The sequence below is a fragment of the Gymnoscopelus microlampas genome, assembly GCF_963454915.1.
Source record: "Gymnoscopelus microlampas genome assembly, chromosome: 8".
In the NCBI taxonomy this organism is placed as follows: Eukaryota; Metazoa; Chordata; class Actinopteri; order Myctophiformes; family Myctophidae; genus Gymnoscopelus; species Gymnoscopelus microlampas.
The window spans coordinates 38515868-38531436 of NC_139945.1; the positions used below are offsets into that span (position 1 = coordinate 38515868).

The 15569-nt window shown below is 43.1% G+C and overlaps 1 protein-coding gene across 1 annotated transcript in view; it reads left to right on the forward strand.

Moving 5' to 3' along the window:
• Window positions 1–608: 608 nt before the first annotated feature.
• Window positions 609–15569, forward strand: part of pde3a (phosphodiesterase 3A, cGMP-inhibited) — a 76876-nt gene continuing 61915 nt past the window's right edge. The window contains exon 1 of the mRNA XM_084064656.1: window positions 609–1655. Within this exon, the coding sequence (XP_083920782.1) occupies window positions 687–1655 (969 nt within the window). The 5' untranslated portion in view covers window positions 609–686. The remainder of the gene's footprint in view (window positions 1656–15569) is intronic.

Here is a 15569-nt window from a genome sequence, read left to right on the forward strand (position 1 = left end):
TCTTTGCCACTGACACGTTTGTCCCTGTATTGATGACCCCTGTTCCCCAGGCAGACAAGCCACAGGCAACCCCATCTCTCCCTCAAAAAGCACAGGAAATTCCTCATGTAAACATGGCTTCCATCCCCACTGCACTGACAAACGGCATGTCCTCATCCTCACTGCAGCTCGGCGCCACAGAATGGACAGAATAGGGGGAAGAGCTGAAACGTGACGGAGGAATTACCGGAGCGGCACAAAAGAGGGAGAGTGTCTAGTGGGAGGAGGGAGAGCTGAAGGAAAATAGGGAGAGAGACTCCGTGAGGAGGCGGAGGAGGAGGAGGAGGAGGAGAGGCAGTGGCCTAGATGTGTGAAACGCAGGAGTTTCTTTTCTGGTCCATTGGCTGATTATCAGGGGGTGGCTGACTAGTGACTACTAAGGCAAATGAGAGCTAAATGGGAAAGTTTTAAACCACTTGATCACACCTGTAAAGTTGTGAATACCCCTTGTTTTAGGAGCTATACTGGTTCAATTTGGTTCACATTTCATTTGGGGGAAATACTACCCATTTTAAGTTGCGCCGCGTGCGTTATTTGGAATCAACACGGGTATGAAAAATGTACTGAGACACTCACATCATCACAGACTAAATACATTTTCCAGGACGGCCACATAGATATATTTCGCTTGACTGATAGGCGATAATATGGCCTTGGAGGCGGACAGCGACAGAGGCTCGTCACGGAGCGCTCATGAAAAACACCCCCGGGCGGCGACGTTGGAGCCGCGCAACGGCTACGTGAAAACATGTGTCAGCCCTCTGTATCAGGACGCTGATCAGTGCCAGTCGTGGCCGAGACTCGCCGTGACATGGAGTTCCTCCCGTGGAGTGTCGTCTGCGGTCTGCGTGGCCTCCGTCTCAGTTATTCTCGCTCTGCTGCTCAGATTGGTCGATTGGGATGTAGATGTAGACACGGTCACACACAAAAGCAGCAGCAGCAGCAGCAGCAGCAGCAGCAACCAGAGCAGCAGTGAGCCCGGGTCGCTTCTTCATTCCGCAGCGAGCCGCGCCGCGGAGCTTCTTCTGGCCGTGTGGTACCTGCTCTCCCCCGTCTTTACACTCCTGTGTGCCTTCTTCTGGGTCGGACTGTACCTGATCCGCCGCGGGGTGCTCATCCGCACCGCGGTCTTCCTGCTAGCGGTGTGCCACTTGGGCGAAGCCGCGGCACAGTCCCTCCTGCGCGGCGCGGAGGAGAAGCAGCTGCTGTCCTTCCCCGCCACCCTGGTGGTCCTCGGCTGCCTGGCCGGCGGGGCTCTGCTGGTCGTCCGGCTGCGCCAGGGAGTGTTCATCCTCGTCTTCATCGGCATCGTCAGGGCCGTCTCCCTCGTCTCGCTGAGGAGCACGGTGGTCCGCGCCGGCTGGAGACCCTACCTGGCCTACTTGCTGGGGCTGCTCGGGGTTCTGCTCGCGAGGTATGCTGACCGGCTCCTGCCGGCCCCAGGGACCAGCGGGACGGGGTGCTGCGGCTCTGTGACCGGGGGGGCCAAGGAGGAGGACATCCCGGTCTTCAAGAGGAGACGGAGGTCCAGCTCCGTGGCGGCCTCGGACATGATGGCTCATCAGAGCAGCAAGTCCCACCGCAGGACCTCCCTGCCCTGCATTCCACGGGACCAGGTCAGCTCCATTCAACTTTTACCATTTCAACTTGTGCTTTGATCTCTGTTTCTTTAGGCCTCTAAGATGATGACCTTTCAATTATTGCATCCATGCAGTTTGGTTAAAGGAGAAGTGACGGTCACATTGAGTTATGCTTCTCCAATGAGCATGCTAAATAGCAGATCTACAAGCTCACAGCACTTGGTGCTGTGCTATGAGCTTGTATATCTGTTATTTTTGAATAGCCAAAGAATAAAATAACGGTTAAAGTGGTTAAAATCTGAAATGACACAGATACTTTCCCTGTCAAAAGGGGATAATAAATAGATGATTAAATATGATAACAGAGTATTAGTGTTATCTTTAGGCTACAATTTCTCAGACAGATTGTTGTGTATTCTCATATTAGGCTAACAAGTTTGCAGGACAACATTGTCACTGTTGTTTACCTTCCTCCTGATACAGCTGTTTGGTGCCTAAATGTGTTTGTGTTGCCGATAGGTAAATGGACAGTGCACTTTGCAAGCTAATGCTGTGTTAAAATCACAGGCCTGCCTGGCTGATTGCCTCTGATGTGTGTGTGTGTGTGTGTGTGTGTGTGTGTGTGTGTGTGTGTGTGTGTGTGTGTGTGCGTGCCAGCGAGCGTGCGTGCGTGCGTGTGTGTGTGTATCTATCCGTGCGTGCGTTCCAGCCGCCTGTGCGCATGTGTAGCGTCCATAGTGCATGAGTATGAGGTTGCAACCAAATGTGGGATGACACATGATAGGCTACTTTATGATTTTTTGCTTCAATGGGAGCTGACACAGGTGTAGTTGATTGACAGATGAAAACGAGGTGGGTCAACTGTCAATGACACATGGGACAACTCTTGATGTGCTTATTTTTTCAATTAAACAACATCCACCTCGTTTCCAAAGCATCACTGAAGTGCCAATTATCACTATAAAGCACACCCTTGAGTGTAATATTGCGATTATACAACAGTTACCATCAAAATGAAATATATCAAAATGTATGATTGCGGGACATTTCTCCCTCAAAATAACAACCTTTATGCAAGCGTGTTATCTTTGTTATCCTGAAAATACATGGGGTCCGTCTGACAGACAGAGAGAGTCCTTGTTTACTCAGCCACGCTAGACAACTTTTCTCAGACTGGACTAAGCCCCCAGAACCACGGTAGAACAGTGAAGCTGCCTTCGCCTGGTGGTCAAATCTGGGATAGCAACACTTCCGCATTTAAAATGCTACTGCGCTTGCGTGTACTTTTGAAACCTACTAATGTCCCTTCAGGGGCTCCGTAGAAACCCTAGTGTGCCTGCTCATAACTCTATGGCCGCTCTATTGGACCCAATATTCGACCCAGTATTGGTACTTCCGGCAGACTTACGGCTTCAAACGCCACTGAGCAACTTTCATTGAAATGAATAGCTGGGGGCGGGGCAGTCCACCCTCACGGTATATTATGATAACTCTATGGACTGGACACATGGAGAAACAAAACTTAACTGTTCTCATTGTAATTAAGGTATTTGATAGAAATTCGATTTTAGCTACTACGGCCGCAAACGTCCCATGCAAACTGCTAGCCTAGACACTCTGCTCTAGACTCCCTCTGATCAGCAATACACAGCTCATCGCAATCCTTTAAATCACTTGCACTGAGTGTGCACAAATTCAGACAATCTACATTCTGTATGTTCTTGATTGCTAGCGCAGACAGTCTTGTTTAACATAATAACGTAACGTAACGTAACGTAACGTAACGCACTTACTTACTTATTTCAACTTAATGTAACATCCTGTCATATATGGACCGGGTTCAAGAGCTGAGCAGGTTCAGAGTTGTGTATAAATCAACTGACCCACTCATTCATTCACAGTCAGTCAGTCAGCCACTCACTCACTCACTCACTCACTCACTCACTCACTCACTCACTCACTCACTCATTTGATCTAAATGATTTGCTCTAGCTGACATGAATGGTAATCATATCATGAACAGACTGTATTATGTGTGACTGAGGGAGAGATGTTTACACCATGTTGAAACAACTGATGTCTGCCACTGATGGCCTGGACACGGTCATCTCTCAAAGCTGTTGACTACTTTAGGCTCAGTTTGCATTATGCTCATGCCCTCTAGTGACAGATAAGATCAAAACAATAGTTCAAAGTGAATAAAAGAGTTGTCAATATCTTTATTGGGAAGTAGAAATCTGTCTCTGCCATGAACCAGTTTTTGTCTGTTACTTCCTTGATCCTTTAGGTGAAAACATGGCACACTTGATAGCCTAGCCCTTGATCAATTTGTGATTTCCTCTCCTTACAAACGTTCTAGCTTCCCCTTTATAGACTCTGGCTACAGGGGCCAAGGGATGTTGACATGGTAGAGAGTGGAAGCAGTTTGATTTAATATATTTAGTGGGTCACTACTATACTCCTTCCTTTGTTGTGTAATGGAGGCAGATGGTAGGGGAGATAGTGATATTGTATACCCTGTACCCTCATTTATTATATTTCAATACTAAAACAATAATTAAATTGTGTTCCTTTTAGTTGTTGGGGTATTTGACAAGTTGCACACACAGTACATGTAATTTGATCTCTGCATTTACCTATCCTAACTATTAGCAGTGGATGTCATTTATACAGCGCCCATGGTCTTGCTCAGGGGACACTTGAACACATAGACGTAGACACTAGATGTTTTTTTTTTTTCCTAACTTTATTTAACCAGGTGAGTCCCACTGAAACAGATTTCTTTTTTGCAAGGAACCTAGGCCAATAAAGTAAACATGCAGGGATTATAATTTGTGCTTCGTTATAAATATAACAAAGCACAAATCAAAAACACAAATTACGCATCAATAAAAACTCAAGTAAAGCAGCTGCAAAGTAGACATCAGTCTTTAACATCTGAAGTAAATTTTTAAATCATCCATCCAGAGTGCTCCAGTGTAATGTCTTTCTGGAGCTGATTCCAGGACCAGGGAGTATATAAACTAAAAGCCATCCTCCCAAATTCTGTGGACGGACAAGGGATGGTAAAGTGGCAGGTTCAGGGTCTACATATTATATGCATCTGTGCATACCTTTGTAAACACAGCTGCTCCCTTTACAGTCACCCCGATCTTCTTTGTGATGAAGATAAAAAATAATCAGAGAATCAGCTTTTATCAAATCACTCACAGGTTTACAGGTGTAAAAAAGTAGGCTGAATTTGTTTTTGTGCATGCTCCATCTTTTTGTTGTTTCCAGAAAGAGATTGAAAAAGAAGAGGGGGGACGGGGAGCAAGGAGAAGTTAGAAAAATCTGTAGTATATAGACACAAAGATTTTAGGTGTTGAGCAAATCACTGTTAGTGTCAGTATTACATTACATTACAGTCATTTAGCAGACGCTTTTATCCAAAGCGACTTGTGACCGAGTATATTATCGGTCAGCTCCTTGTGAGTCACGAGGACCTGAGTCTGAGACTTGTCTTGCCACACATTCATTCACACACATTCATTCTGACAGATCCTAAATCCAAATCCTATAACTTACAATGCTTGATTGTGTTTCCAAATTTCGTTATCTAGGGAATCCTGCATTAGTGAAAACAGCAACATTACCCATTTGCCTCAGCGGTTCTGGGAACAAGGTGACAGGAGGAGTGTTGACAAATTGGACTGCCTCGTCTCTCTCAGCGCTCAGATTCATGGCTTTGAATGTCCATCCTCGTCTGAGGTCTGTTGAAACACAACAGACCTCACAAGTGACCAAACGCTATAGACGTCCCCTCCAGCAACCTATCCTTGTTTTGCATTTTGTAACATCCTTGAGAGAGACATACAGATCAAGACAGGACACAAAACAAGAGGCACACAGTGAAATGAACTGAATATGAAAAAAAAACTGAAAATGACCAAATGATGCATCATACTGTAGGTTAAAGTCCAAAGGGTCTTCTGTGTAAGAACTGGTGTGTTATTGTACATTGGCCGTTGTCAAAAGTTACCTACACACACACACACACACGCACACACGCACACAAACACACACACACGCACACACGCACACATGCACACATGCACACATCTTATTGTGATAATTAAATAAGTCATGAATTACCTTTAGTCACACGCTCCTGTTTTCCATTCTCTCTCAGTTACTTAGTTACTTTTTTTCTTCTTTCTTTCTTTCTTTCTTTCTTTCTTTCTTTCTTTCTTTCTTTCTTTCTTTCTTTCTTTCTTTCTTTCTTTCTTTCTTTCTTTCTTTCTTTCTTTCTTTGTTGTTGGTTGGCCGAATGACTGTAGCCTAACACATCAGACACGCTTGTTGATGATGTGTGACTGAGTTTGCCAGCTATGGGATGTTACAGATGAGTCAGAATTTGTGATGGGATCTTTGAGACAGACTTTGCAAGCTATATGGGATAGTAACGTCCATCACCGAATACACACAGTGAGAGAAACTGTTTGGCAGTGCAACCCTCCAGGCTATGAGATGTAAGGGGTTTGGTTAAAGACAGGTAGAGAGAGAAAGCGTGTGCGTACGTGTGTGTGTGTCACTGTTGCCTGTTCAATGGAGCAATCGAAGCAATTGCTCCACTACTAAAAATAGATATCACGCATTTGGAATTACACATAGCGATTCGCAACAAGGAAACGAACAACACATATTACCCAAAGCCACACTAATAATCATCACTAAACACGTTTTCTAATTAAGAAAAACGTGTTCACGCATGCAGTGTGTGTGTGTGTGTGTGTGTGTGTGTGTGTGTGTGTGTGTGTGTGTGTGTGTGTGTGTGTGTGTGTGTGTGTGTGTGTGTTAATGGGATCACTACAGATGATCAATTCATATACAGGAGTTAACATTATATATGTAGGCCCTATTACTTACTATTCTTCTAAATAACTGCCCACAAATCCGCCCCAAAAAAATGCTGGGGCTTTGAGCCAGTCTTGTTTAAAGTCAGATAGTGTAAGTCATATTGTACCCACTATGACCTCACAACAATGCTGTGTTTCGGGTTAAAGATTAGCATGTACTGTATCTGAAATATTTAGTAATAATTTTTCATTGCAAAGGCTTTTGAAATGAGCTGCAAACCATTGTGGTCCTTCTGGATTAGATCCACACTGAATGGCTCTATGTTATTTTACAGTGACAGAAGTTGTTTGTGTTTAAGCCAGCGTCCTAGAGGAGTGGGGATTTTGGGGAAAAGGCCTTTGCTAGTGGTTTTTGGGTCACATTCAATCCAAACACACTCTCTGTTACGGGATAGCAACAGCCATAAAAGTAGGTCGTTTAAAAAAAGCCATGATGTTTTCAAGTGATTTGTTATTGCCATGAAGTGTTTCGTTTGCAGTTTTGGCTCTCTCTCCATTTGACATTGCCAGTGGTTCATTTCACTGTCCCTTGCATGTCACTGTGGCAAAAATATAAACCTGCAAAGCATGAATAAGTAATGAGTTGGCAACGTGATGAACCAGAATGCGTCACTCACTATACAACCATGTCAAAATTTGCAGAATTAGCATTCTGTAGGTAAGCAAATATGCTTTTGATTGAGTGATTGAATACTTATTAACAGTTTGCAAAAACAAGGCATGGTGGCAAAGATTTATACAAAAGAATGCTAAAAGGATAACCCAGATAAGCCCTCAGGGCTTGTTTCCATTAAGGTCCTGTGTATTCCATTCATCGAGACATTTAAAGACAAACAATAATATACAATAATAATGCAAGCGAAAACCTTGCAAGAATCTTCTTTTTTTTTATTCATTATAAGCTACAAATGAGGCAATGCTTGAATACATAACATATTCACCATCGCATCATATATCAAATAGTATACTGTACATATAGAGGAAGAGAGACAGACAGAGATAGAGAGTTCACAGCAGATTTTGAAGGAGAAACCTGGGGGGAAAGCTATTTGAAGGAAGGCCCATATTCTCTCATTGACGCACAACGATTTTCCAGGGAGACACATGGCCTGCTCTGAGTGCCAGGGTAGTGTGACTTTTTGTCACATTGCAGCTTAATAGGGTCATTTGGTAGGGCATGTGGCACTGGTTTAATGAACCCACTATACCCACCCACACAGCAAAATCCTCAGTGTTAACTTGACTCTGAGAATGCATTTGGGGGTCCATTGGGGTCTGTTTTTATACTAAATTAACAGAGGATTTTACTGTGGAGGGGTGCCTGAGAAAACATTTTATTCATCGCAGTGATCACACAAGTTACATCTTTAGTACAGGATGTTCACAGCACTTTAAAGCTTATAACAGCTGTTCCAAAATTAGTCTAATATGTATTTATCGTGTCTGGAACATTGAGGTGAATTTGTGTGTGCTGCACTGTTGCATACCTGATAATATATCTGATACCATTAGGACTAATTCATAGGCTTTATTTTAAGGTAGCATTTTAGGCTGTCAGATTATAGCTGATATTTACCTACTGTTAGGCCTGTCACAATTATTACATAAGCGCCTAATAGCAACTATTTGAGATAATCGCAAATATTCATACATTTAATGAAAAAAATGGAAATAGCCGATCTACAAGCTCACAACCCGTCGCGATGTTGTGAGCTTGTAGATCGGCTATTTCTACTATTAAATGTGTTTTCAAAAGTATAAAAGTATTAAATATGTCAGTAATATCTTTGCATATTTGTTATTTTTCACATCTGCCCTGTGCAATGTTTGTGTACGAAGCCTAAAATAAATGTATTTCTTTATTTATATGTTCCAATGTTCAATGCCAAAAACATAATGACATTGTTAATCACAATTATTTGTTTGACAATTAATCGTCAAGTACGGTTATCGTGACAGCCCTACCTACTGTAGGACTGTTTGTGGTTTGCGGCAAATGCCACTTCATCTTCTGAGCTTACTGATGTTTGCGTAAGCCATGTACAGTCTGACATCATCAAACTACGCACAGAACCAGAATCCTAGCAACAGTTGTAAAAGTAGTTCCTAAGAAGAGTGTGTTTAGTTTAGAACCTTTGGTCTGATTTCTCTAGAACAGTATATAGTGTCATTAAAGGCAGCAAGTAAAGCACACCAATTATGAGGGGAAGAGTTTTGGATAAATAGCAATAGAAGGATTTTTTACTTTTAAATAGTCGTACACTTAAGTGCTAGATGCCATATTTATTTGACCAATGCTAACTTTTGCCCAAAGCCATGTCTGGGTATCATGAACCATGACAAGCTGTACTGTTTTGAATACATTTGCATTCTTAACATGACCGTCTTGTGCCAACCATTAAACATACAGTGTGCATTGAATATGGTATTGTATGTAACCATTATATTGAAGGGCAATGAAGGCAAAAAGATGAATGGCACAATCAAAAACAAGGTTGAAAAAATACTTGTTGCTTTTTTCTATCACTTTACTGTGGCTTACTTCCAAAAACCTCTTACCAGAGCTGGAGACTTAGACTATAGTTTATTTCATTCACAAAAATCAGGGCTTGCAACTTGGACTTGGTCTACTCTGCTGTGAGACTTTACTTATTTGCGACTTAACTGGTTTAAGATTCAACTTGACTCGAGACTTTAATGCATAAACTCAATCAGATTTGACTTAATAAAACCCCAGAGCAATAGTTTATTCACAGAACAACCAACTATAAATGTATATATCAGGTCTAGTTTAGCATAATGTTAATACTTTGCATGTAATAATTGATTTATGTGAAATTACATTATACAGGAAGCATCCAGTTCTCCTGCTTGTGTTGCCTGCTAGTTACCCTTTTAAGTCTTCTGAATGGGTTCGATCATTCGATGTACAGTATACAGCAAGAGACGGAGAGAAAAGGAGAAAGAGAGAGAGTCTGGAGAGAAAAACAGTAGAGGTAGGAAAGAAACATACTGTGAGTGGTGAGAGATTTGCTGGGAACGGTGTGTACCCTGTACAATCCTCAGTGTTAATTTGACTCTGAGAGTGTAAAAATGGACCTGTTTTTACACGCTCAGAGTCAAATTAGCGCTGAGGATTTTTACTGCGAGAGGGGGAGTGCAGAGGGCTCCTGCCAAGCACAGCAGAAGTGTTGACGTTAAAAGGACAACTATCTGGTCCTTCTGCTGAACTTCACCACTTTCATTGTAAACATGCCATTTGCGTGAGCTGTCAAATGCATGCTTGTGTGCGCACACACGCACGCTTGCTCGCTCGCTCGCACGCGCACACACACACACACACACACACACACACACACACACACACACACACACACACACACACACACACACACACACACACACACACACACACACACACACACACACACACACACTTATAGTGTCTGTGTGTCTATGTGTGTAAGCGTGTGCGTGTGTGTGCGTGTGTGGTTTTGCGGTATATGTGCATGTTCTTGTCTCCACATATGTATGTGTGTCTTTATGCCATATGTGCTTCTGCAGAGGAAAGAGGAACCTCTGGAGCTCACTGCTGAAAGGCTGCAGCAAATTATTTTAACCTGGCCTGGCTGTTACCCAGCAATCTGCACGCACGCACATGTGCGCACGCACAGTGCTTCCCTGCTGGCCGTCCAGATGAGGTTTGGTGGCCTTGGACAAGGACTGCCTTGTTGCTCCACTCAATGGTGTGTTTTAGCTCCAAAATATGCTGGGGCAGATGGGGTGGAGGGGAGGAGGTCGGCCTGGGCATGGCTGCCCCCATCTAGGAGTAGAAAACTGGGTCTGCTTGTACATCTGTCTGTCTGTAAGCCTCTCTCACTCCCCCTTGTGTTAATTGCAGCCAGCCGTGCAAAAATGGCAGATGCCAAGAGCAGTGCGCCAATAGGGTTTGCATGGACTTCTTATGGTGCGGACGAAGGATTTGGCATCTACAGAAGATTTTGTCTGTACTTAATGCTTTTCTGTATATGCCGAAAAAAGCTGACCAAACACAGCTCACACGGTTACATGCATTACATAAGGAAACAGAAACTTATAGAGAAGTACAGTCACACAATAGCAAATGAAGGGCAGAGGCTAACGCCTGCTGAGGCAAAATCCGCGTCAAAGTAAGGAAATTGGCATTTATTTATGTAGTGCCGTTATCCAAAGCACTTTGCACAATGTGCATTGCTTTCACCCATTCACACGACTGCAGAGGAAACCATACAAGGCACCAACCTGCTCATCAGAAGCAAGTTGGCAGCAAGGGCCTGAAATTCATCTTTCAAAATGGGGGAGATTTCCCCCCCTTTTATGCTTCAGGGGGGATTTATACACTTTGGGGGGAGGAATAGATTTGCTACTTGTGAGCTTAACTAAAGGTCTTACGTTGTCTAATTCTTATCTCAGATTGCATTTTGTCGCTCTGCTCCAACTTAACGGATTCTAACTATGCTGTAGTTTTCTGTCTTCTTTCTCTTTCAATTCCGTCCTTTAGTCTTTCTTATGGTGGCTCACTCTTGTCTCCATACTCTGTTCTTCTCTGTGTCCTGACTCTACTCTGCTTCATATCTTTACACTAAACTACTAACAAAAATTGAAAAAATTGTCAGCACACTGGATAATATGCTCCCAGGAACATTTATTATAAAAACAAAAAGATATAATCAAACTGCCCGCATGACTTAAGTCTTTGCTCACTTGGCATCTGGAATGTTATGGACTATATACTATCATAATTCTGTAATTTTGTCTCTTTCTCCTCCTCTGTTAATAATCTCTTTGAACTACATCAGTATCATTCAGTCTTTCTTATGGTGGCTCTCCATGCTCTATTCTTGTACTCCTCCCCTACGCTTCATGTCTTCCCACTTAACGTTATAAATAAAATTAAATAAAACTGCTCACATGACATATATAATTCTGACCTAGTTAGGCTAAAACTTGTCTTTTGACTTCTGCTTTACCGTAGCAACGTTACTGTCATCTGTTTTAGGATCCGGAGGATTAGCACTGTTACTGTCATTTGCGGCAGTTACTTTTGTTTTCATCTGTCCGAAGCCTAATTTATGCTCAAAATATGGATTGGGCTTCAGGATCCGGAGGACTGACGATGTTATTATTGCCATCACTGGTCCTGTCCTTTATGCCAATGCTTTCAGGGTACGGTGGTTTTTCGGAGAGGTTCCCAGATTTACGTTTCAGCCAGTGGTCCATGTTTTCAACGCCAAGTTCACATTGAAACCTGATATACTAGCGAGAGCGTGCTATACAGCCTTTTTACAGTCTATGGTTACGAGGGGCTCATTGTAGAGAGGGGGAGGGAGAGAGCCCTCGAAGATGGTCCGAAATGATACAGCACTTCATTCGAGCTCCATTCGAGGCATGTGACGCAAATTGTTTCACAACCGGAAGCTCCACCCCTTCACTTGCATAGAAATGAAATGAACGGGATGTGAATATTCAATTTGTATATGTGTGACCGTACCCTAACAGTGCCCAGTGTAACTTGCTTTAACAGAGAATAGCGTGCGCCCGTGCACACACACACACACACACACACACACACACACACACACACACACACACACACACACACACACACACACACACACACACACACACACACAACAGCACTTAGTTCAGTTAATAATTCATAAGCTAACTGCAATTTGCGTGCATTTTGTGCGTTTTGTGCGGTAGTTAAAGATTGGACAGGGAGGCCTTGCTGTTATCAGACTATGTAACAATAATGCCATTATCGTGAATATTGCAATAACGAAAAATGTCTCAATATTAACATGCACCTCAATATTATCGTAGGCCTGTGAAAGCATCTACAATAGGTATTCAGGCCAGAAATGTTATTGTTTTGTTTGAACATCAAGTGAGTGGAGTAATGAGAGGGAAACAGCCTGCCTCTACTTTGCTCAACTCTCTCGCTGATCACTTGGTTATTTAGCTAAACGTCTAACCCGTTGTTGGCTGAGCAACATAGACTTGCCATTTAGCTTAGCAGCTAACTTATCTTCAGTCAACCAGTGCTGCCAGCTCTGTACCAAGAGACACAAGCTAAAGTGGCACAAAGCCTCAAAGAGTGCACCCCATTAATCACATGAACCATAGCATCCCTATTCTGAGCATGACATATTTATTTGTGTTTATTTATGTAAAATAAATGATCAATATCGTATCGTGGGCTTGTCATCGTGATATAATCGTAATGTGAGTCCTTGATATTGTTACATTCCTAGACCTTTTAATTTGTTTTGGAATGGATGGAGTTGTTCTTTCCCACCTGTGCACTGAATCACACACTTGGGCAAAACACATTCATCTCCTGTTGCCTAGAGTTAATTGTTCACGGTGGGGAAACTATTATTTATTCGGAACAAAACAGAAGTTGGCCCAAGCAATGTGACACAGAGATCCACACGCACGCACGCATGCATGTTTGAGCATCCTGACCCAGACAAGCTTAGTTCTCTCTGTGTATCTGTTTCTTTAGTGTGTTTATACACATTCGTAGGTTTTGCACAAGTTATAAGTTACAAGCTACCAGCTTCATGTAATTTCTCTCATACTAATCCATACAATTGTCACAAACATCCTTGTACAATCAGTAACTCAGCAGCACATCACACATACACCATACACACCAGAATGACACGCGTACGCCACACATGCACGCACGCACGCACACACTTACGGTACGCACACACACAAATACACACATTTATATTTGTATGTTTTATAAATAGCAAAAGTTCACTGATATTTCTACCACAATCTTTCTGCTTGGTATTTACTATGTAAAGCTGGCTGCATGTGTACACGTGCTTACATGCGTGTCTAAGTGAGTGAGTGACTGTGTGTGTGTGTGTGTGTGTGTGTGTGTGTGTGTGTGTGTGTGTGTGTGTGTGTGTGTGTGTGTGCGAATGTATGTGTGAATGTATGAGAGTTTCCCTGTGGTTTGTACTTGGTCAACAGTCTGCGGACAGTGTGTTTGTCTTGGACGCCTCGAGTTTGCCTGTGGATTAGCCAATCAGATAATAGCAGACATAATTGCATCACATGCATCTGGGAGTGTTTTTCCCTTCCATTATCCCTCATAGTGGACACACACACACACACACACACACACACACACACACACACACACACACACACACACACACACACACACACACACACACATGCACATGCACGGATACACACACATTCACGTGCAGCAGAGACACACTGTTGACGTACATACAGCAGCTAATTGCCACAGGTTGTCTGTGTTGAGAGTCAATATGGCCCACACGTGGTATCCACTAGACACTGATATGATAAAGCTGCACTTTTAAATGGACCGGCCCTATATTCTGCCAGTGGACAGTTAAATGGACTGGTCCTATGTTCTGACACTGAACTGTTAAATGGACTGGTCCTATGTTCTGACACTGAACTGTTAAATGGACTGGTCCTATGTTCTGACACTGAACTGTTAAATTGACTGGTCCTATGTTCTGACAGTAAACAGTTAAATGGTATGGTCCTATGGTCTGACAGTAAACAGTTAAATGGTATGGTCCTATGGTCTGACAGTGGACAGTTAAATGGTATGGTCCTATGGTCTGACAGTGGACAGTTAAATGGTATTGTCCTATGGTCTGACAGTGGACAGTTAAATGGTATTGTCCTATGGTCTGACAGTGGACAGTTAAATGGTATTGTCCTATGGTCTGACAGTGGACAGTTAAATGGTATTGTCCTATGGTCTGACAGTGGACAGTTAAATGGTATTGTCCTATGGTCTGACAGTGGACAGTTAAATGGTATGGTCCTATGGTCTGACAGTGGACAGTTAAATGGCTGTGTTAAACAGTTAAATGGTATGGTCCTACTGTATGTTCTTACTGTAGACAGTTAAATGGTATGGTCCTATGGTCTGACAGTGGACAGTTAAATGGACTGGTCCTATGTTCTGACAGTTACATGGACTGGTCCTTTGTTCTGACAGTTAAATGGACTGGTCCTATGTTCTGACAGTTAAATGGACAGACAGTTAAATGGTGGGATGTAGGATGGCTGTGTTGACCGGTCTGTTTAAGACTTTGGTCTCAAACAAACACACATGTTGTTTCAGTAGCCCCAGAGAGGCTACTGATTTTGGTGACTGCTGCAATGTTTCTGTCCGCCAGCACCGACTGAAGGCTTAAGTACATTCAATACATGTATGCATGCACGTGCACACATAGACATGAAAGGGGGCTTGAGCCCCTGCCCTTTTACCGGTAAAAAGGTGCCCTCTCCAGACTGAAAAAACAAACAAAAAAAATAATACAATTAATTTCAACTGCCCCTAGCGGCCTAACGGTAAGGCCGACAGAAATGGCAATGGCCAAAACTCAATCGAAAATCGGTATCGAAAACCGGCGAAAGTGTCCGTTTTCAAGATGTTTTGGCCATTATCTCCGGAACGGAAGGTCCAATCTGCTCAGTTCAAAGCTTGTAGGGTGCGTGACTTTGAGGACATTAAGCACGCGATGATACCTTTTCGGATTTTCGGGCCTAAAAGTATGGTAATTGTCCAATAGATGCCCTTTTGAAATTCCAGCCCCTGCCTCTCCAAATCTCTCTGCACGTCCCTGCATTTATGCACAGTATTGAGCAGGGTAGAAAGGAGATGTCTCAACTGGTTTAGGAAAATAATCATCATGCTCAGTGCAGTTAGTGTCGTGTGTGCGTATGCATGTTTGTGTAATCAGAATTTATATAAAACAGAAGACATCCTACTATAAATGCGTGAAATCTCTGCGTGTGTCTGAAGTTCACGCATCTGTCCAACCGATCGACTTCTAACTCGGCACGCGCATTAGCCAAGGACCTGAGGGAGTGCCAAGTTGTCAAGGTGATCGGATTGTCCAGGACCACCAATCCGACCGATATGCCCATATATAGCCATATTTGGAGATTTGGTCGCCCAGAATCACCGATCCATCAGATAAGCCCATAAGTATAT